The 23011-nt window shown below is 47.5% G+C and overlaps 1 protein-coding gene across 4 annotated transcripts in view; it reads right to left on the bottom strand.

Moving 5' to 3' along the window:
• Nucleotides 1-23011, bottom strand: part of LOC117365346 (RING finger and transmembrane domain-containing protein 2-like) — a 76110-nt gene that overhangs the window by 4726 nt on the left and 48373 nt on the right. For all 4 annotated transcript variants that reach the window (XM_033955684.1, XM_033955683.1, XM_033955682.1 and 1 more), the window contains 3 exons: nucleotides 9774-9923; nucleotides 8923-8988; nucleotides 253-354 (listed from right to left, as the gene is read on the bottom strand). In XM_033955684.1, the coding sequence (XP_033811575.1) occupies nucleotides 253-354; nucleotides 8923-8988; nucleotides 9774-9923 (318 nt within the window). The remainder of the gene's footprint in view (nucleotides 1-252; nucleotides 355-8922; nucleotides 8989-9773; nucleotides 9924-23011) is intronic.

Raw genomic sequence — 23011 nt, 5'->3', positions numbered from 1 at the left:
CGAGGACTGACATTGGACACCCCTGATCTAGGTATTCTTATCTATTCTTTTCTTTTCTCTCACATTGATATCTCCCTTGAATTGCGATATATCAAGTAAAAATAAAACTTGTAAACTTGCTACAAATATTAATTTTGACTTAAATGGCAAACATTGCTGCTCTGCATTTACCCCAAGTTGCAAATGCATGGTCGCAAATTCATTGTACCACTTTCCTTCTGTCTGAATGTCATCCTACAACATGGCTCTTACCTGGCACATCAGGGATAAGGGCTCCTTGAACTCTGCCTGGCATATGGCACAGATATCGCCTGCTTCGGCGCACTGCTGGCTGGTAGCACGGATGGCATAGCTCTGTCCGAAAGCACCAAGCACATATGCAATGCACGTGGAGAAGTAGAAAGAGAGAGGAACAAACATTACAAATGAATCGAGAAACAGGGGCTGCATAGACTGAAACAAATCACTAAGACCTTTCCCTTCTTATGGCAAAAATGACCCCCAATGTGTGTGCTTCAGCAAGATAATCTTACACTCCAGAGTCTGAAGTCGCAATAAGGATCTTCAAATACCGTATTTTCACGCATATAATGCGCGCGTTATACACAATTTTACAAACCGTGCATAACCATGCGCGTTATACGCATGAGCGCGTTGTACAAATTTTTTTTAACATAGTTCCCCCCCCCCGACGTCCGATTCATCACCCCGAAGGACCGCTCGTACCCCCAAAGCCTCCCCCCCTCCCCCTCCCGCATGGAGAAGCTTCCTACCGTTGTTTCCGGATGCCAGTGAGCCCAGCTGCTTCCTCTGCCGGCAGTCCTGCCCCTTCTCTGAGCCCTGCGTGCGCTGCTTCCTCTTCCGGCAGTCCCGCCCTTTCTGTGAGCGGTCCTTCGGAAAGGAGAGTCGGGGCAGCGAGAGGAGAGTCGGGGCGGTATACGCGTGTGCGCGCTATAGTAAAATTTTTTTACATAAATTTCTGTTCCCCGCGCACTATACCCGTGTGTGCGTTTTACACAGGTGCATGATATATGGGTGAAAATACGGTAATCCAGAATGCTGCAGCAAGACTGATAACAGGGGTGACTACGTTTGAGCATATCACTGCGTTTTCAAAAACAGATGTCTACAGAATTACAGTAAATTCAACATCTTGATGCTTATTCATCAGACAATTTGTGGAATATCTTCTTTTCATTTCAGGCAGGTGTTGCAACCACCTCAGTTTGTCAGTTTAAATCAACAGACCAGGAGGGCTGCTTTTTCTACTGTTGGCCTATTAATGTGGAATATGTTGTCTGTAAACTTATAATAATAATAATAATAATTTTATTCTTATATACCGCCATACCGAAAAAGTTCTAGGCGGTTCACAACAAGGTGAGCTAATACACTTATGATTGTTTAGTGATATTTCTCAGCTTAGAAAACATCTAAACACACAGCTGTTTCTGCTAGAGTTATGGAACTTGGAGGAAGATATCAATTTAAGTGGATGTGAGGTTTGGACAAATTCCTGGAGGAGAAGTCCATAGTCTGTTATGAAGACATGGGGGAAGCCTCTGCTTGCCCTGGATCAGTAGCATGGAATGTTGCTACACTTTGAGTTTTGGGCCACTGTGAGAATGGGCTACTGGGCTTGATGGACCATTGGGCTGACCCAGTAAGGCTAGTCTTATGTTCTTATGGATGGATTAGTTGGTATTGTGTAATGTTTTTATTGTCATCTGCCTACAATTTACATGGACTATAACACCCCCCCACCCCCCCTGGATTCTACACTTGTTTAATCAGGCCCAAATATCTGTGTCCAGCTTTATGCATGCGTCAGAGATGACTAATGAGCTTAGAAACGTCAATAACTGAGGGCTAACAACCCATCACCATTGATGTTAAATGGCAGCCCTAAAAATTTCTGTGCGCATCTTGCTAGTAACATAGTAACATAGTAGATGACGGCAGATAAAGACCCGAATGGTCCATCCAGTCTGCCCAACCTGATTCAATTTAAATTTTTTAATTTTTTCTTCTTAGCTATTTCTGGGCGAGCATCCAAAGCTTTACCCGGTACTGTGCTTGGGTTCCAACTGCCGAAATCTCTGTTAAGACTTACTCCAGCCCATCTACACCCTCCCAGCCATTGAAGCCCTCCCCTGCCCATCCTCCTCCAAACGGCCATGCACAGACGCAGACCGTACAAGTCTGCCCAGTAACTGGCTTTATGAACCTTTAATATGTTTTAATTTTAAATTTAATTCTAAACTTAACTTAGCTTTTCGCGCAGCACACACCCCTCCCGACACGTTTCAATTACCGTATTTTCTCGCATATAACGCGCGCGTTATACGTGGTTTTTACGTACCGCACATACCCTTGCACGTTATACGCGTGAGCGCGTTGTACAAAATTTTTTTTTACATAGTTCCCCCACCCGACGTCCGATTCACCCCCCCCCCCCCGCAGGACCGCTCGCACCCCCACCCCGAAGGACTGCTCGCACACACCCGCACCCCCACCCTGAAGGACAGCTCGCACCCCCACAGCCTCCCGACCCCCCCCCCCCCATCATGTAGAAGCTCCTACCGGTGTCCTGCTGCTTCCTCTTGGCGGTCCCGACACGATCGGGGCAAGAGGGAGCTCAAGCCCTCTTGCCCCAGCCAACCGCGGCACCCCCGACACGATCGGGGCAAGAGGGAGCTCAAGTCCTCTTGCCCCAGCCAACCGCGGCACCCCCGACACGATCGGGGCAAGAGGGAGCTCAAGCCCTCTTGCCCCGCCGACTCCCCAACTCCCCGACAATATCGGGCCAGGAGGGAGCCCAAGTCCTCCTGGCCCTGGCGACCCCCCCTCCCCTAGTTGTTCGGGCCAGGAGGGAGCCCAAACCCTCCTGGCCACGGCGACCCCCTACCCCCACCCCGCACTACATTACGGGCAGGAGGGATCCCAGGCCCTCCTGCCCTCGACGCAAACCCCCCTCCCCCCAATGACCGCCCCCCCAAGAACCTCCGACCGCCCCCCCAGCCGACCCGCGACCCCCCTGGCCGACCCCCACGACACCCCCACCCCCCTTCCCCGTACCTTTGTGTAGTTGGCCGGACAGACGGGAGTCAAACTCGCCTGTCCGGCAGGCAGCCAACGACGGAATGAGACCGGATTGGCCCATCCGTCCCAAAGCTCCGCCTACTGGTGGGGCCTAAGGTGCCTGGGCCAATCAGAATAGGCCCGGGAGCCTTAGGTCCCACCTGGGGGCGGGGCCTGAGGCACATGGGCCCAACCCGACCATGTGCCCAAGGCCCCGCCCCCAGGAGGGACCTAAGACTCCCGGGCCTATTCTGATGGGCCCAACCCGACCATGTACCCAAGGCCCCGCCCCCAGGAGGGACCTAAGGCTACCGGGCCTATTCTGATTGGCCCAGGCGCCCAGGGGGGTCACGGGTCGGCTGGGGGGGCGGTTGGAGGTTCTTGGGGGGCAGTCATTGGGGGGAGGGGGGTTTGCGTCGAGGGCAGGAGGGCCTGGGATCCCTCCTGCCCGTAATGTAGTGCGGGATGGGGGTCACCGTGGACAGGAGGGTTTGGGCTCCCTCCTGGCCCGAACAACTAGCGGGGGGGTGTCGCAAGGGCCAGGAGGACTTGGGCTCCCTCCTGGCCCGATATTGTCGGGGAGTTGGCGGGGCAAGAGGGCTTGGGCTCCCTTTTGCCCCGATCGTGTCGGGGGTGCCGCGGTTTGCTGGGGCAAGAGGGCTTGAGCTCCCTCTTGCCCCGATCGTGTCGGGGGTGCCGCGGTTGGCTGGGGTAAGAGGGCTTGAGCTCCCTCTTGCCCCGATCATGTCGGGGGTGCCGCGGTTGGCTGGGGCAAGAGGGCTTGAGCTCCCTCTTGCCCCGATTGTGTTGGGGAGTCGGGACCGCCAAGAGGAAGCAGCAGGACATCGGTAGGAGCTTCTACATGATGGGGGGGGGGTCGGGAGGCTGTGGGGGTGCGAGCGGTCCTTCAGGGTTGGGGTGCGGGTGCGGTTGGGAGTGCGTGCGAGTGGTCCTTCGGGGTGGGGGTGTGTGTGAGCGGTCCTTCGGGGTGGGGGTGCGAGCGGTCCTGCGGGGGGGGGGTGAATCGGACGTCGGGGGGGCATCAGGCTTTCAGGGTGGGGACAGGACTTCAAGGGGGGGAGGAGAGTCGGGGCGGGCGAAAGGAGAGTCGGGGTGGCCAGAGGAGAGTCGGGGCGGGCGAAAGGAGAGTTGGGCAGCATGCGCTGTATACGGGTGTGCGCGGTATATAAAAATTTCTGTACATAAATTTGTGTTTTTCACGTGCTATACCCGTGTGCGCGTTTTACACGGGTGCGCGTTATCTACGTGAAAATATGGTACTTCTTCAGGGTCAGGAATATGTTTTCAGTCATCGAGCTAAGCTTACTTAATGTCTGCTTTTTAATGGGAGTGACTGGCAACGGGAGAGGAGGAAATAGTGGATGCTGCGAATGGGTCATTTGGTCTTTCTCTGCCGTCATGTTTCTATGTTACAGCACCCAAAAAGTTAGGTGTGGAATCCATGCTGAACACTATTCCCTTTACAGAACCAGTGCTTAAGTTTTTTTGCATCAAATTTTTGGGTGCCATTTATTGAATTCTCTTCTAAATGTCTAAAATAAATATTAAACTGACACTATGGGCATTGTATGGACATCAAAAATCTCTTGAGCCTAAGAGGAAGTCCGCTTTTCTCACCAGAGTCCCTAGCCATTCACAGGTCCTCTTAATTTACACATTCATTTAAATCATCTATATACCACAAATTGCAATAAGCGGGTCACAGTATCAGCATAATTCAAAGATATTAAAATAATACTTAACTTAAGTAAACACTTAAAATAAATAATAATACTTAAGTAAACACTTAAGTAAATAATAATACTTAAGTAAACACTTAAAATAATACCATAACAAATACTAGAACATAAAATCAAATATCACAGCCTTTAAATCAATCCTTTAGAAGCCTGGGTAAAATAAAATGCTTTAATCTTTTCCCAAAAATCAACTGTGTCGCAAGTTGATTACACATCAACAGGTTACTTGGTTCCAAATCCAGAAACCTGAAAATGAACAAAAGAATTGCCATACTGGGACAGACTGAAGGTCCATCAAGCCCAGTATCTTGTTTCCAACAATGGCCAACCCAGGTCCCAAGTACCAGATAGAAACCCAAAGAGTAGCAACATTCCAGAGCTGAGATTGTGATGTCATAATGCCTCATTCCACCAATGCCTAAGAGCCACCTCATCAGTGATGTCACAATGGTTTGACTGTCCTATAATTGGCTCACACAAGGACATAAGAATAATCATACTATGTCAGACCAGTGCTCCATCAAGTCCAGTATCCTGTTTTTAACAGTGGCCAACCCAGGTCCCAAGTACCTAGCTAGATCCCAAGTAGTAAAAGAGATTTGATATTGCTTACCCAAGGAATAAGCAGTGGATTTCTCCCCAAGTCATCTTAATAAAGACCTATGGACTTCTCTTTTAGGAAATTATCCAAACCTTTTTTTAACCCTGCTAAGCTTTTATTTAAAATCCTTACACCACATACCAATGAAGGGACATAAATTGCATTAAATTACATTCTTTGGATCTTAGCTGTTGTGAAGGATTATAAAAATTAAAAAGGGACAAAAAAAGAAAGCAGTGCCCCCAGTCACACCAACTTAATAATATACTATATATACTCAAATATAAACCAATCCAAATATAAACCAAGGTAACTTTCTCCCAAACAGGGGAAAAAGGTTGACTTGAAAAAAACCCCGAGTTTATATTCAAAGTATAGTTAATTTTCTCTCTCCTTCCTCCCCCTTCCCTGATATCACTGCACAACAATTTTTTGGTTAAGTCTTGATTCCTGAAAAGTTTTTGGTGATTATGACAGGTACCAACTTGGTATGCTCAAATATGGTTTTGGTTTTACTGCATCACGTAAGAACTATGAGAAATAGACATTTTTATGTTTACTGACAATAAAATATATAGTCAAGTTTACGTTTCGCACAAGCGACTAAATGAAACAGAATTAAAAGTGTTTTGCTCCCGAGTTTCTTTTATATTCAGTGTCTGGTGCATCACGTTGTAGCATCCAACAATAGTCGGCAAGCATTGACGGATTCCAATTGCCCTGGTATCGTTTCTCCATCGTAGCTATGTCTTGATGAAACCTTTCACCGTGCTCGTCACTCACAGCACCGAGATTTGCGGGGAAGAAGTCCAAGTGTGAATGGAGGAAATGAATCTTGAGTGACATATTGCACTTCATTCTCTTGTATGCTTTGAGAAGTTTGTCTACCAGCTGAATGTAGTTTGGGGCTCTGTAATTGCCCAGAAAATTGTCAACAACGTCTTTCAAGGCTTTCCAGCCAATTTTTTTCCGGCCCAACTAACAGATCTTCAAATCGCTTGTCACTCATAACATGTCTGATCTGGGGGCCAACAAAAATACCCTCTTTGATCTTGGCATCAGTTATTCTTGGGAACATCTGTCTTAAATAACGAAAACCTTCCCCTTCCTTGTTCATTGCTTTCACAAAATTCTTCATGAGTCCCAGTTTAATGTGAAGAGGAGGCAAAAATATCTTTGTCGGGTCAACAAGCGATTCATGTGCTACATTTTTCTGTCCTGGAACTAACTTTTTACGGAGTGGCCAGTTCTTTCTAGAATAGTGCGACTCTCTGTCTCGGCTGTCCCATTCGCAGATGAAACAGCAGTACTTTGTATAGCCAAGCTGCAGTCCTAGTAACAGAGCAACGACTTTGAGATCTCCACAGATATTCCAGTTATACCTGGTATACTGGACATACTTTAGTAACATTTCCATATTCTCATATGTTTCTTTCATATGTGCTGCATAGCCAACAGGTACTGAAGGATAAACGTTGCCATTGTGCAACAGAACAGCTTTCAGGCTTAACATTGACGAATCAATGAAAAGACGCCACTCTTCCGGGTTGTGATCACAACCAAAGACCGAGAACAATCCTTCAATGTCACAACAGAAACAGAGACTGTCGACTTGTGCAAAAAATTTGGTTATATCATGATGCCGGTCTCGAAACACAGAAATTTTCGTACCTGGTGATAGCAAACACCATTCCTGCAGTCTCGAACCTAGCAGCTCAGCTTTTGCTTTTGACAGACCCAAATCTCTGACCAAATCGTTCAATTCGGACTGTGTTATCAGATGTGGATCGCCTGATGAGGATGGTTCAAAATCCGGGTCAATGTCACTGTTAGAACCCTGCACTGCAGTTTCTTCATCTGGTTCGTCTAAGGTCCAATCCTCTGGTGGTTTCGGAACTGGAAGACTGTCATCATGTGGCATGGGTCTCATTGCTGAAGGCAGATTAGGATATTCAATTGACTTCTTGTTTTTGGCAGAGAAACCAGACACATTAGTCAAACAGAAATAACAGTCCGTCACATGGTCTTTCTGTTCTCGCCATATCATCGGAACAGCAAATGGCATCGTCTTTCGAGTACCTCTGAGCCAGGCTCTCAGACTAACAGCACATGTCGCACAGCAAATGTGAGGCGCCCATTGCTTGTCTTGATCACCTATTTTGCAGCCAAAATACAGATGATAGGCTTTCTTTACAAGGGCAGTCATCGAACGTCTCTGAGGCGTAAGTGTATATTCCCCACAGATATAGCAGAATGTGTCGCGGCTGTTACGACACCGACGAGACATATTGCCCGACACCAAAACGTCTATAGCATCAAGCTTACTTACTGTTATATTGCTACAGCTACTATACTACTATACTTTACTATACTGATACTATATACACACACGGACTATCTATATTAACCAAATGAGCAGGATCGGTGTATGGAAGCCACCATTATAGCATGGTGAGACAGCGCAAGCTCGTTCAGACCTGCCCAGACATGCCCAGGATGTCATCTTCCATAAAACAGCTTCCAACCTGGCTAGATTTTATGCATGGACATACCCAGGCGGCACAAACCGTTGTTGATAAGACACTTATGGGAGAAAAAATTGTTTGCATCCAAATATAAGAAAAAATCACGACAAAATTGAAGATTTCTCTGAAATGGTACGTGATGGGTAATTTTTGATGTAATATTCATGATCAGCACCCAAAATTCTATAAGAAACACCCAGCAGTGTTCAGGAAGCAAAAACTTTGTTGTGCAGTGTATCCATATTCTTGCCTTCCCCAAGCTGTCCTCTCCAGCCCGCCCCATCTTATCCTGTCCTTCCTGTGTCTGCACCCAGCCCCCTCCCCTCCCAATGCCCACAACAGGTCTCTCACTGGGCCTACCCTAAACTTTAAACCTTGGTGGTTTAGTGGTAAACCAGAAAAGGAGCAATTCCTTGTCCTGTCCCGGCCAGCTCTGTGCCCCCTTCCTGAAACCATTGCAGTCCTCTCCCATGGCAACCTTGCAAGACTGCCACAGGAAACTGCAGCAGCCATTTCCGATAGTGGGTCTACATGGGGCAGAAGAAGCATAAGAGGAGTGCTTCTGCCTCAATTCACTACTGGACCACCAGGGTGTCAAAGGTAGGCATTTGTGAGGTCCAGGAGGCGGGATGGTGCACAGCCAGCTGGGACAGGATATGGGAGGGATCTTTCCTGTTCCGGCTCACCACTGGACCACCAGGGTTCAAGGCAGGTCTGGAGGAAGCCTGCAAAAGGTTTGACCAAGGTGCTAGGGAACTGGATTGGCCACCATGAGAACAGGCTGCTGGAATTCATGGACCTTTGGTCTGACACAGTTCTTAGGATGCAGAATGAATGGAACAGTTACTACACATGGTTCATCTACTGTCAGGCTCTATCCTCTGCTTGCTTGATTGCTGCTGCACATTCTGGTTAGCTGAACTTATTTTCCAATGAGGATTCGTGTCCAACTCACCTGAGAACTACAGAGGATCTTCAGAGCTTTCCTCACACCCCCAATGCGACCGCAAATATCAAAGGACTGCAATGAGAAAACAGACGTGTTTCAAACAGCATTAACGGGTTCCCATAATCTACAAGAACTGTCAAGCAATGTTACACATTGGAAGCAATAAGAGGCACAATTTTGAAAATATTTCTAATATTTGTTTAAAAGATTTTGCATCCATAGATCCAACATTATTTTTCAATGGGCTCTCAGTCTAGGAGAATTCAGTGCAATATCTGATGGTTTGATTTTCAGCTTTTATGTAAGAATTCCTGGTAACCTACATTTAAAAAAGTTGTAGAAAGATAAAAAACGGAAGCTCTTCAAACCTCCTGTGTGTGAACCTCAGTCTGAGAATCGTGACCATTGCTTTGTAAAAGAGGCAGTTCTCTTCTTGGTCTCTTTTCAGTTATGGGCCCCCAGAAAATGCACGCAATACACAAGGTTAGTCATAATGAGCCAATTTTATCTTGACTTGCGGCTTAAAAGATATCGAATCCAATATTTGTCCTGTCACGGTAAACTGAGGCCCAGGAAGGCAAAGTGAAATATCACAGAGTTGGAAAGTGTGCCAAAGTTAAAATGCATCCCAGAAATTCTCCTGACTCTGACATCAGCTTAGTCCTAAAGTTCCCCCTCACCAGTCTGGTTTTCAGGATCTCCCCAATGAATATACATGAAGTGAAGCCAGTGCATGCAAGGCTGAAATCCAGACTGGCTAAAGGGAATATCAGAACTGCCTTGGCTCGGCATGGCCCTTGCTACACAAGGTGCATATTGGTATTCAGGGGTCACAGGGCTGAAGCTGGGGGGCTCACCTTACAAAGACTGTAGAGTATGATTAGAATTCCACCCAGAAAGTAACTGCTGGAGGGGTCATTGCCTACAATGTACTTATACCACAGCTGAATTGGGACAAGGGTGCGAAACAGCTGGCTCAGCTCTTCAATTAACAGGTAAAATTTTCCCTGAAAAACACAAAATCACCATCAGAAACATCAGCCAGTACACAGATATTTATTTAAAAAGAGGTAAGATTGTAAGTGCAATCAAATTATCAGGGCTCAAATGCTTCTCTGTTTCAGATACTTTTACCGACAGAAGGGGAGAGTTCAAGTTTCAAGTTTATTAGGATTTTATATACCGCCTATCAAGGTTATCTAAGCGGTTTTTACAATCAGGTACTCAAGCATTTTCCCTCTCTGTCCCGGTGGGCTCACAATCGATCTAACGTAACTGGAGCTATGGAGGATTAAGTGACTTGCCCAGGGTCACAAGGAGCAGCGCAGGGTTTGAACCCACAACCCCAGGGTGCTGAGGCTGTAGATCCAACCACTGTGCCACACACTCCTCCTGAGCATTTGCCCATCAACAGTTCTCTGGAGTAAATTGAATAAAGACACTGGAGTGGCCTGGGGAGGGGAGGGAACGGCCTCGTGGTTAGAGCTGCGGTCTCAGCGCCTTGAGGTTGTGAGTTCAATCCCAGCCCTGCTCCTTGTGACTCTGGGCAAGTCACTTGCCACTGCCTTTTACAAAGCTGCGGAAGAGGTTTCTACCGTGTGCCGGCGAGGTAAATGCTTTGATGCTCACAGAATTCCTATGAGCATTGGAGCATTTCCCTCACCAGCCCATGGTAGAAATCTCCACCTACAGCTTTGTAGAAGGAACTCTTAATCCCTCCATTGCCGCAGGTACCATATTAAGAGAATTATACGGGGACAAATTTTCCCCAGTCCCTGCGGGATCTCCATTTCCTGTCTTGGCCCACAAGTTCTGTCCCTGTCCCATTCCTGCAAGCTCCGTCCTCATCTGCACAAGCCTCAAACACTTTAAAATCATAAAGCACAGTTACTTACCGTAACAGATGTTATCCAGGGACAGCAGGCAGATATTCTTGACTGATGGGTGACGGCACCGACGGAGCCCCGGTACGGACAATTTTAGAGTGATTGCACTCTAAGAACTTGGAAAGTTCTAGTAGGCCGCACCGCGCACGCGCGAGTGCCTTCCCGCCCGACAGAGGCGCGCGGTCCCCAGTTAGGATAAGCCAGCTAAGAAGCCAACCCGGGGAGGTGGGTGGGACGCAAGAATATCTGCCTGCTGTCCCTGGATAACACCTGTTACGGTAAGTAACTGTGCTTTATCCCAGGACAAGCAGGCAGCATATTCTTGACTGATGGGTGACCTCCAAGCTAACAAAAAGAGGGATGGAGGGAAGGTTGGCCATTAGGAAAACAAATTTTGCAAAACAGATTGGCCGAAGTGTCCATCCCGTCTGGAGAATGAATCCAGACAATAGTGAGATGTAAAAGTATGAACTGAGGACCAAGTAGCAGCCTTGCAGATTTCCTCAATAGGAGTGGAACGGAGGAAAGCTACAGATGCTGCCATCGCTAGGACTCTATGGGCCGTGACAGAACCTTCCAGTGTCAGTCCGGTCTGAGCATAACAGAATGAAATGCACGCTGCCAGCCAATTAAACAACTTACGTTTAGAAACAGGACGTCCCAATTTATTCGGATCAAAGGACAGAAAGAGTTGGGAAACTGATCTGTGGGGTTTCGTACGCTCTAGATAGTAAGCTAGAGCCCTCTTACAATCCAAAGTATGCAGAGCCTGTTCCCCAGAATGAGAGTGAGGTTTCGGAAAGAAGACAGGCAGAACAATGGATTGGTTGAGATGGAATTCAGAGACAACCTTAGGGAGAAACTTTGGATGTGTACGCAGAACCACCTTGTCATGATGAAAGACCGTAAAAGGTGGATCTGCAACTAGTGCATGTAGCTCACTGACCCTCCTGGCAGAGGTAAGAGCAATAAGGAAAAGTACTTTCCAAGTGAAAAACTTGAAAGGAGTGGTAGCCAAAGGTTCAAATGGAGGCTTCATTAAGGCGGAAAGAACAACATTGAGATCCCAGATAACAGGAGGGGCTTTAAGAGGTGGTTTCACATTGAAAAGACCCCGCATGAACCTGGACACCAGGGGATGAGCTGAGAGAAGTTTTCCATGAACCGGCTCATGAAAAGCAGCAATGGCACTGAGGTGGACTCTGATGGAAGTAGACTTAAGGCCAGAGTCAGACAAAGAAAGCAGATAATCCAACAATGTCTCCACTGCCAGGGAAGTGGGATCAAGATGATGAAGAAGACACCAGGAAGAAAATCGTGTCCACTTCTGATGGTAACATTGCAGAGTGGCTGGTTTCCTGGAGGCATCTAGAATGGAACGAACGGGCTGAGACAAAAGAGTATCATGAGAAGTCAGCCCGAGAGATACCAAGCTGTCAGGTGCAGAGACTGGAGGTTGGGATGTAGAAGGGTCTCTTGATGCTGTGTAAGCAGAGAAGGAAACAGTGGAAGAAGAAAAGGTTCCCTGGAACTGAGTTGAAGTAGAAGGGAGAACCAATGTTGCCTGGGCCACCTCGGAGCAATCAGAATCATGGTGGCTCGTTCCCTCTTGAGCTTGAACAAGGTTCTCAACATGAGAGGCAGAGGAGGGAAAGCGTACAGGAACAGATTGGACCAGTCGAGGAGAAATGCATCCGCTGCCAGACGGTGAGGAGAGTAAAGTCTGGAGCAAAAAAGGGGCAGCTGGTGATTGTGAGGAGCTGCAAAAAGGTCTATCTGAGGAGTGCCCCATTGAGCGAAGATGGACTGTAGAGTGAAAGGATCGAGTGCCCACTCGTGAGGCTGGAAAATTCTGCTGAGCTTGTCCGCTAAGGAATTCTTTTCTCCCTGAATGTAGATAGCTTTCAGGAATAGATGGTGATTTATGGCCCAAGTCCAGATCTTCTGGGCTTCCTGGCACAAGAGGCGAGAGCCTGTCCCACCCTGTTTGTTGATGTAGTACATCGCAACTTGATTGTCTGTGCACAGCAGGAGGACTGAGGAAAGAGAAGATGTTGGAAGGCCTTGAGGGCATAAAACATCGCTCTGAGTTCCAGGAAATTGATGTGATGCTTCATTTCCTGAGCTGTCCAAAGTCCTTGAGTTTGGAACTCGTTCAAATGAGCTCCCCAGGCGTAAGGGGAGGCATCGGTGGTGATGATAAGTTGATGAGGAGGTAGATGGAAGAGAAGTCCTCTGGAGAGATTTGAGGATATCAACCACCATTGTAGAGACTGACGAAGAGATGATGTCACAGATATGTGACGTGAGCAAGGATCCATCGCTTGGGACCACTGGGTAGCCAGGGTCCATTGAGGAGTGCGCAGGTGAAGACGTGCGAAGGGTGTGACATGAACTGTGGAGGCCATGTGACCCAAGAATATCATCATTTGCTTGGCAGAGATGGAATGTTGTGGAAGCACCTGCTGACATAGAGATTGAAGCGTTTGAAGACGGTTGGATGGCAGGAATGCTCTCATGAGGACTGTGTCCAAGACAGCTCCGATGAATTGAAGTCTCTGAGTGGGGATGAGATGAGATTTGGGTAGATTGATCTCGAACCCCAGAAGTTGAAGAAACAGGATGGTTTGGTTGGTGGCCAGGAGAACAGTCTGAGATGAATTGGCCTTGATTAACCAGTCGTCCAGGTAAGGAAAGACCTGAAGGTGGTGAGAGCGTAGAAAGGCAGCCACCACAATCAGACATTTGGTGAACACTCTTGGAGAGGAGGCAAGACCGAAGGGCAGCACCTTGTATTGGTAATGACAACGATTGATCATGAAGCGTAGGTACTGTCTGGAGGCCAGATTGACCGGTATATGAGTGTATGCTTCTTTGAGATCGAGGGAACATAGCCAGTCGCCTTGATTGAGAAGAGGGTAAAGAGTGGCCAGAGAAAGCATTCTGAATTTCTCTTTGACCAAGCATTTATTTAGATCGCGAAGATCTAGGATGGGTCTGAGATCTCCTGTCTTTTTGGGAACTAGAAAATAACGGGAGTAGAATCCTTGCCCCTTTTGATCTAGAGGAACTTCCTCTATGGCGTTCAGAAGGAGGAGGGATTGAACCTCTTGAAGAAGGAGGGAAGACTGAGGAGTGTTCAAAGCAGACTCTTTTGGTAGACCTTGGGCAGGAAGAGTCTGAAAGTTGAGAGAGTAGCCGTGGTGGATGATGTTGAGGACCCACTGGTCCGAGGTGATGGTTTCCCAACGGCTTATGAAATGAGTAAGGCGTCCTCCTATAGGCAGCGGAAGATGGGCAGATGGAGGGATACTGGCTATGTCCTGGAGAACCAAGTCAAAAGGGTTGTGAAGGTTTTTGTGGAGGAGGAGGCTTCACCTGTTGTTGCTGCTGTGCAGGTCTAGTGTTTTGCCTTTGTTGTTGCCTCTGACGCCTGGGTTGTTGAGCTGCCGGTTGCAAACGACGAGCCACAAATCGACGCTGGTAGGCCGATTGCTGACGAAAAGGCTTGGTAGGTGGGGTCTTCTTTTTTGTTTTGAGGAGAGTATCCCACCTAGTTTCATGAGCCGAAAACTTTTGAGTAGTGGAGTCCATGGATTCTCCAAACAGCTCATCCCCCAGGCAAGGTGCATTAGCCAGTCGATCCTGATGATTGACATCAAGTTCTGACACTCTGAGCCATGCCAGTCGGCGCATGGCCACCAACATAGCTGTGGCCCGAGAGGTCAGCTCAAAGGTGTCATAGATCGACCTGACCATGAACTTTCGAAGTTGTAAGAGCGATGAAGAAGTTTGGCGAAAGGCAGATTTTTTACGGTCAGGGAGGTACTTCTCAAAAGCAGTCAGATTTTGTATGAGATGCTTGAGATAGAATGAGAAGTGGAAAGCGTAATTCCCTGACCTGTTGGCTAACATCGCATTCTGGTACAACCTCTTGCCAAATTTGTCCATGGCTTTACCTTCTCTGCCAGGAGGGACTGAGGCGTATACACTAGCTCCCGTGGATTTCTTTAGAGTGGATTCCACTAATAGAGACTCATGTGGGAGTAGTAGTTTGTCAAACCCAGGAATCGGGATGACTTTATATAAGGAGTCTAACTTGCGGGGGGCTCCAGGTATGGTCAAAGGTGTCTCTAAATTCTTGTAAAACGTCTCTCTCAAGATGTCATGGAGAGGTAATTTGAGATATTCCCTTGGAGGTTGGTCAAAATCCAGTGCATCAAGAAAAGCTTTGGATTTCTTTGACTCAGCCTCCAAGGGAATAGAGAGAGAGTCACACATCTCTTTTAAAAAAGATGAGAAAGAGGTTACATCTGGTCTAGAGGATGGGTCTAAAGCAGAAGGATCCTCATCACCAGATGAACATTCCCCTTCAGAGAGAAGAGGGTCCTCTGAGTCACCCCACAGATCAGGATCCCGAACCTGAAAACTGCGGTCTCGAGATTCCGGTGTGGAGGGTTCCAGGTGTCGGGATTTGCGTGCCGACTTACCTGACCTCATAGACACGGTACCGGGAGACATTAAGGGCTGCATCGGTGCCAAAGTCTGAACAGCCTGGTGTTGAGCTCTCGGTTCCGGTGCGAGGACTGGCATGGAGACCGAGGAAGCAGAATATAGCGGTACCGACTAAGTGGATGCCGAAAGAAGGGGCTGTTCCACTGTCGGTACCGGTGGCTCAGACCGGACCGGGACCGGAAGGCTCGGTGCCAAAAGTGCAGGAAGGAGTTGTTGCAACTGTTCCTTAAGCTGCACCTGCAGGACAGCGGCGATCCGCTCGTCCAGCGAAGGCACCGGTACCGCCTTTTTCTTCTGCGGTACCTGCGGTGCCGCTCTACGCCCCGAGGATGAGGAACCCGAGGTCGAGGGGCTCACCTCTATTGGGGCGGAGCGCTTCCGTGGACGCCTCGAGGTCGGCAGGACTGGGCTCGCTGCTACTGAGACCGGAGGCGCTCCAACGGGGAAGGCTTCTTAGCCGGCTTACCTGAGGGATGCGACGCCGACGCGGTATCGCGCGGTGTCGACGAGGTGGGTGCCGACTGAGACGGGGCCGATGTCGGTGCCGGTGCCGCAGAGTCAGACATCTCGGCACCAAACAATAATTGCTGCTGGATCTGCCGATATTTCAGAGTTCTCTTTTTTAAAGTCGCACAGCGAGTGCAGGTAGACGCTCGATGGTCAGGACCAAGACACTGTAGACACCAGTTGTGTGGGTCAGTGAGTGAAATTGGTCGTGCACACCGCTGGCACTTCTTAAACCCGGGTTGAGGGGGCATGAAGGTAAAAACGGCTTCTGCCAAATCGAAGGCCGAGGCCTCGATGGTGGCAACAGGCCCCGCCGGGGCGAAATTGAAAGAAGTGAAAAAAAAAAACAAAGGTTTTTTTTTTTTTTTTAAAGAAAAGAAAATAAAAGAAAATGAAGGAAACAATATTTCCTTAAGGGTTTACACGAGCGGGAAGGAGATATGAAAAAAGTCTTCAACAGCCGTTGAAGAAAACGCGTCTTCTTAGCTCCGCGGAAACTAAGAAACTGGGGACCGCGCGCCTCTGTCGGGCGGGATGGCACTCGCACGTGCACGGTGCGGCCTACTAGAACTTTCCAAGCTCTTAGAGTGCAATCACTCTAAAATTGTCCGTACCGGGGCTCCGTCGGTGCCGTCACCCATCAGTCAAGAATATGCTGCCTGCTTGTCCTGGGATAAAGACTTTGAGGCTTGTGCGGGTAATAATAATAATAATTTATTCTTATATACCGCCAAACCGTCAGTTCAAGGCGGTTTTACAATAAGAAAAAACTGGACAAACAGTGAATTACAATACAAACATCAAATGCTTCTCAGAGAAATACAAATTGCAATTGGATCAAATAGTTCTCAAACATGGTTTACAGTAAGAAAAGGCTGGACAAACAATAAATAGCAATCACAAGTCTCAGATGTTTCTGAAAAAATACAAGTTGCAATTAAATCAAATATTTTTCAAACAAATAAGTTTTAAGAGTTTTTCGGAATAGATAATAAGACTGAGTTGGGACATGAATTCATTATACTAGCCTGAAATGCTAAGGATTTTCCTAAGAATCTCTTATTACGACACACTTTTACTGATGGAAACAGAAACCAGCAGGTTCTTCGTGTATTCTTGTTTGAATTATAAAACTCAAAGTGGGAAGACAGGTACATAAGAACATAAGAAGTTGCCTCCACTGGTCAGACCAGAGGTCCATCCTGCCCAGCGGTCCGCTCCCGCGGCGGCCCATCAGGTCCGCGACCTGTGAAGTGGTTACTGACCACTTCTATAACCTACCTCAAGTTCTATCTGTACCCCTCTATCCCCTTATCCTCCAGGAACCTATCCAAACCTTCCTTGAACCCCTGTACAGAGTTCTGGCTTATCACCTCCTCCGGAAGCTTGTTCCATGTGTCCACTACCCTCTGGGTAAAAAAGAACTTCCTAGCATTTGTTCTAAACCTGTCCCCTTTCAATTTCTCCGAGTGACCCCTAGTGCTTGTGGCTCCCCACAGTTTGAAGAATCTGTTCTTATTCACTTTCTCTATGCCCTTTAGGATTTTGAAGGTTTCTATCATGTCCCCTCTAAGTCTCCTCTTCTCCAGAGAGAACAGGTAGGTTGGGACCAGTCCAAATTAGAGAGTTGCACGGGGACAGAAATTCCACCCAACCCCGCCCGTATTCTCTCCGTTCCCGCCCATCCCCGTCAGGATCCTCTCCGTACCCACCCCTCCCCACAAGGAATTACCTCCATCCTCGCCCGTCCCCATAAAAAGCAGCAATTACTTCTGACAGGATCATCAATTCCACAGTTTCTTTTGCTGTTTTCCTTGTGGAATCTCTTTGGTGAAACCCTTTTTTTGTTTTCTATTCAGGTAATTAACTTATAAACCCCCTCTTTTACTAAGGCTGACGTGTCCATTATATTCTATGGACGAACCCTGCTTCCAAAGCCTTCCATCCCCGTGGGAGTCCCATGGGCCAGAGGGGGGTCCCCATGGGTTAAGGGGGATTACCGCGGAACCCCCGCGGGATTCCCGCGATCCCCGTTCCTGTGCAGATCTCTATCCCAAACCTGTCCTGGGGACCCCCCGTGGGTTAGGGGGGGATTCCCGCGATCCCCGTTCCCGTGCAGACCTCTAGTCCAAATAGAACTTTAAAACAAACAGAACCAAATTTGAACATAACTGGCCTCGAATGGCAACCAATGGAGCTTTAAATAGTATTTTTTAAGGCAGGAATGGGACAAGGACAGCGACAAAACTTGTGGGGATAAATTTGTCCCCGTCTCATTCTCTATACACAAGAGGCATTAGCGGCTAGCGTGAGCATTAAGGCCCTAACGCACCTTTGTAAAAGGAGCCCTTAGATTGTGAGTCTGCTGGGAGAGACATGGAAAATACTTAACAGTACCTGATTACTAGTCAATGAATTGGAAATCGCTTTGGGTGAATCTCATCTTGAAAAGGCAATTAATAAATCTAAAATAACTGTATATGGTCTGCTTCTTTTATACTTGCCACATTGGATCTAGCAGACCTCTTGATTTCGTACTTTTACGGTTGCCAATTTGTCTTGTGCTGAATTGCAATTTGCATTTTGCAATTCCACTCCCGCCCCCAAACCTGCTGTGACCCCATCTTTCCAAAAACCTAGTAAGGATAGTGAATAAAATCATAGAAGCATACGCTTACAAAAATAATGATGCAATAAAATTTACTTAAACTATCAAAACCCATAAAACAATGTAAAAACCACATTCCTCTCAAATCTCCTCTGATCTTCCATCTTCACTCCTCTCCTGCATCTCCTCCCATCCACCAGAAAAGAAAAAAACAGCCATCTGCCAAAGGCATGCATCCAGAATGATAATACTGCAAATGCGCTAATTTATCAAAGGATAAATACAGAGGGCCGGTAGCGAGGAAAGGAATTGTTCGCTCTCATTTTATTTTGTCTGGGGCAAGGGTAGTTGCTCTCAAGATTAAAACCCTTGACGGAACAGAAAAAAAGAAGGAACAGGAATGCTTCCAAGGAATCCTTTTCTCTGAGACTTTGCAACTTGGGAAGGAGATTAATTCTGCTTGAAGCACCCTTAGCCTGGATAATGACCCTCCTCTGTAAGGTCCATTAAAACTGATTAGCCCTAAGTACATTTCTAATATTCAGACGTGTGTGCCCTAAATAATCTGTGCGAAAACCCTTGATAGTCTGGTAGCACATTGCCATGGTAATGTTCAGTGATGCTATCCTATCCTAGACCTCTGGCCAGGAGTCGGACATGGGCCCTTTGCAGCCACCCAGGACGATTTCTAAGCAGGTGCATTTCTCCTCCTCCCGCCCCCCAACCATTTGAGCCCTGCGGGGATGAGATCATTCTGCAGGCTCTCGTGGCTCTATTCTGCCTGCCTGATAGAGAAAAAAAACTAATCGTTCAGAGCTTTGGCATTTCTTATGATCTCATGTTCCCCTTGGGACAGAGAGTGAGGTCACACTTCTTACTGCTAGAAGGTCTGTTTTTCTTCTTTTTTTTTCTTTTTTATCTCTCTCTCCTCCCATTTAATCCCTTGTGGTAGCACATCACAAAAATTGTAGCAGCAAACAATCTAAAATGCTAAATGCAAGTGATTTCCTAGATCAGCATTTCTGCCTCTCAAGCACTGTTCATTACAGAAAGAACCTGCCTCTGGTACTGTCGCCGTAGGTTTAACGCTTGCTAATAAATGGCCTGTCACTCACTTTCTAACCCCCCCCCCCCCCCCAGTCCCTCACTGCTCTTCATCCTGAAAATGTCTTATATATAAGCAAGAGCTTGACTACAGTTTCTATTAACATCTGTGAACAAAACGTTTCTGTAACAAAGAAGTAAACAGAGAAACAGGACAGACACCTGCAGCGTCTCTGCTCACTGTCATCACTGTCCCTATTTGTCACCCTCCCTCCCCAGCTCATAAATAACAGCTGCTCCCAAAACTGCTGAAAATCTCAAAGAATAGTATACGTGAAACCAACATTACATTACATTTATTGACCGCAAATCCTTCCAGATCGATGCGGTTTACATAAGCAAGAGATTGTAGAAAACAGCAAATTACAGAATTTGTGACTTAATCAATGCGGCAGAGGTACACCCGGGTGTGAGAAAGCCGCGATGGGACCTGTGATGCCAACTCCATCCTTTTTATATCTTTTTGAAGGTGCGGCATCCAAAATTGTTCTAAATGAGTTGTTGCACCTTAGAGATTAGTGAGGCCAGAAGGGATTCGGTGCTGAAGTTGGGTCTGAAGCCAAACTGGTGGGGTAGGAGGATAGAGAATCTTTCTAGGTAGGATGAAAGTTGAGTGGATATGATGGATTCTAATAACTTGGTTAGGAGGGGGATATTTGCTATTGGGCGGTAATTTGATGGTATGGAGGGGTCAAGGTCGGCCTTTTTCAATAGAGGGGCCAAAGAAATATGTCCCATGTCGGAGGAGAAGAGGCCCGATGTTAGGGCTGAGTTTATAAGTTCGGTGAGGGAGGCGATGGCCTGTGTAGAGGTGTTCTCGAATAGGTAGGAGGGGAAAGGGTCCAAGGTGCACGTGCAAGTTTTTAGTTTGAGGCAAAGTTTGGAGACTTGCAATTCGGAAACGAGTTCGAAGACGATCCAGGATCTGTCGGCTGGAATGGGGGTGGAGACAGGTAAGGTAGGGTGTCAGTAGAGACCAGGGAGTTGTAGGAGACTGTGGGTGGGAAGGAGCGTCTTAGGGTGGTAACCTTTTCATTAAAGAAGATTGCAAGGGCATCAGCTGATATGGACGGTGGGAGCAAGGGTGGGTATTTTTTTGTAGTTAGGGAGCGCCAGATGTTAAACAGTGCACTGATCTGGTTGTTGGATTTAGAGATCTTGTCTCCGAAGAAGTTCTTCCTGGCTTTTTTTAGTGTTGAATTGTAAAGCTTAATACTGTCCCTCAAGGTCTGTCTATCAGAGGGGGATTTAGATTTTTTCCATTTGCGCTCCAGAGCGCGACATTTCTGTTTCAAATCTCTGTGAAGAGGTAAGTACCAGGGGGCCTTTCGGGGGTAGGAGATGGTTTTAGTGGATATTGGGGCAAGGGAGTGGTAGGTGGACTCTGAGAGGGCGGTCCAGTTGCGCCAATGGGATTCGGAGTCTGTAGGTCTAGGGATAGAGGAGAGTTGGTTGAGGAATTTGGACCAGAATAGATTGCTCGAGATTTTTTTGCGGTAGGTTATGGAATGAGAGGTGTGGAGTGGTGATTCAAGATGTGACATGAAAATGGGAAGGCAAGTAGTCCCTAGGAAGTGGTCAGACCAAGGGACTTGTTCCCAGCGAGTGTCGTCGATTGAAGTTTTGAAGGCGGTAAGATCGGGGAAAGTGGTGAAATCTAGTGTGTGCCCTTTTTCGTGGGTTGGAGATGGGGTGGGTGAGGGAAAACCTAGTGAAGTAAGGAAGTTGTTGAATTCAGTCGTGTCCTTGTTGTTGGAGTCTTCAAGGTGGAGGTTGATGTCACCAACGATCAGAAGTCGTTGAAATTTAAGGAAGGCGTTTGTTATGGCCTCAAAGACAAGGTTGGAGGAATTGGCCCAAGGGGTAGGTGAGCGGTATAGTAACAGGATGCCCAATGGGTGGGTGCGGAGTTCATCGTTGACTGAGGCCAGCAGATATTCTAGAGAAGCGTGAGTGCCCGTCTTGAGGAGCTGGACGTCAAAGAAAGATTTATAGAGGAATGCCAGACCACCTCCTTTTCGATTGGGTCTGGGGGAGAAAAGGCCTTGGTAACCGTGGGGGAGGAGTTCGTTTTGTGTGAATAGGTCGTCTTTGGCGATCCATGATTCTGTGATGCACAGGAATCCGGGGTCAAGCTCGTCTAGGAGGTCCTTCAAGATTTGGGTCTTATTGCACGCGGATCTGGCATTGCAATAAAGTGTCGGGACTGGGGTGAGAGAGTCCGAGGCAGTGTAGGGAAGATTGGCAAGGGGCAGGGGCTTTAGTGAATCTTGGTTGACTTTTCGTACGGCGACCAATATTGGACGTAGCACTCCAGATGTGGGCGCACCATCGCCCGATACAGCCGACATCTTTCATTCTGGTTGTAATACCCTTCTTGATTATACCTAGCATTCTATTCGCTTTCTTAGCGGCCGCTGCGCACTGCGCAGTACTGTACAACCCCAGATGAAAAGAAACATATGCACTTCTTCCTGAACAGACAGCAGATGTAAATCAGTCACTAAATAAAAAATTAAAGCATTTCCCCTACCGTTGTTGTCTCTCTCCCTCCATGTACCTTGCCTTCTGGCCTGCCACCTGGTATTAGCTTCAGGCCGGTCCACGCTGTGATCAATGCAAGGTCTTCGGGCTGGCTCTCTGAGTGCTGCATTGCACAAAGCTGTGGGAAGCGTGTCCCGCGCCTCATCTGGAAGCCTTCCCTCTAACGCTGCGATGTTAGAGACAAGGCTTCCGGGTCAGGCGCAGGCCGCGGGGTAGGAGCCTTTTCCCATGGCTTTGTGCACTGCAGCACTCAGGGAGCTGGCCTGAAGACGCCGCATTGCTTGTACCGAGGACCAGCGGCTACAGAACAATCTCTTGGGCCCAATGGAGGTGCTGGCCATGTGGAATGGCAGAAAATTTCTACAGACCGGCGGTTGAAGAAGACTGATCTACAGTATCAATACAAGTATCAGACAATGTCTTCCTGTGCTTGAAAAAGTTACATAGTAACATAGTGGATGATACCAGAAAAGGTCCACTTGTCCATTCGTTCTGCCCAGTGATTCCCCCTATTTTATTCTAAGGCCACATCCCAGCAGACATACTGTACATCCACCTAGTTTATTCTGTTTAGTTGTTTTCTCATTGGACCTCTACAAGCCTGGGTAAATGCATATTCAAGTTCCCAAAATTAGACCAATACTCAAGATAACCCTATCCATGTTCATTTACCCAGCCTCTTCCCCCCATTTTTACCACTACCCTTTATGTATACTCCAGGGACTGGTCTCCACTCTGGTAGATTATTCCTACATCATCCCAAGCTGTAGAAACCAGGAAAATACACGGGACAAGGCAGATAGGCAATAGATGGGCTCTGAAATAAAATCTCTCTCCAAGTATATATATATATACAAAATCTTTAAGAACTGCTGCATCTGTTCTTTATATTATAACCAGGCAAGTAAAAACTACATTTAAAAATAAATTG

This window comes from Geotrypetes seraphini, chromosome 8, assembly GCF_902459505.1.
Source record: "Geotrypetes seraphini chromosome 8, aGeoSer1.1, whole genome shotgun sequence".
NCBI lineage: Eukaryota > Metazoa > Chordata > Amphibia > Gymnophiona > Dermophiidae > Geotrypetes > Geotrypetes seraphini.
Note: the sequence above shows the minus strand (reverse complement) of the source record. Positions and strands in the feature narration are given on the sequence as shown.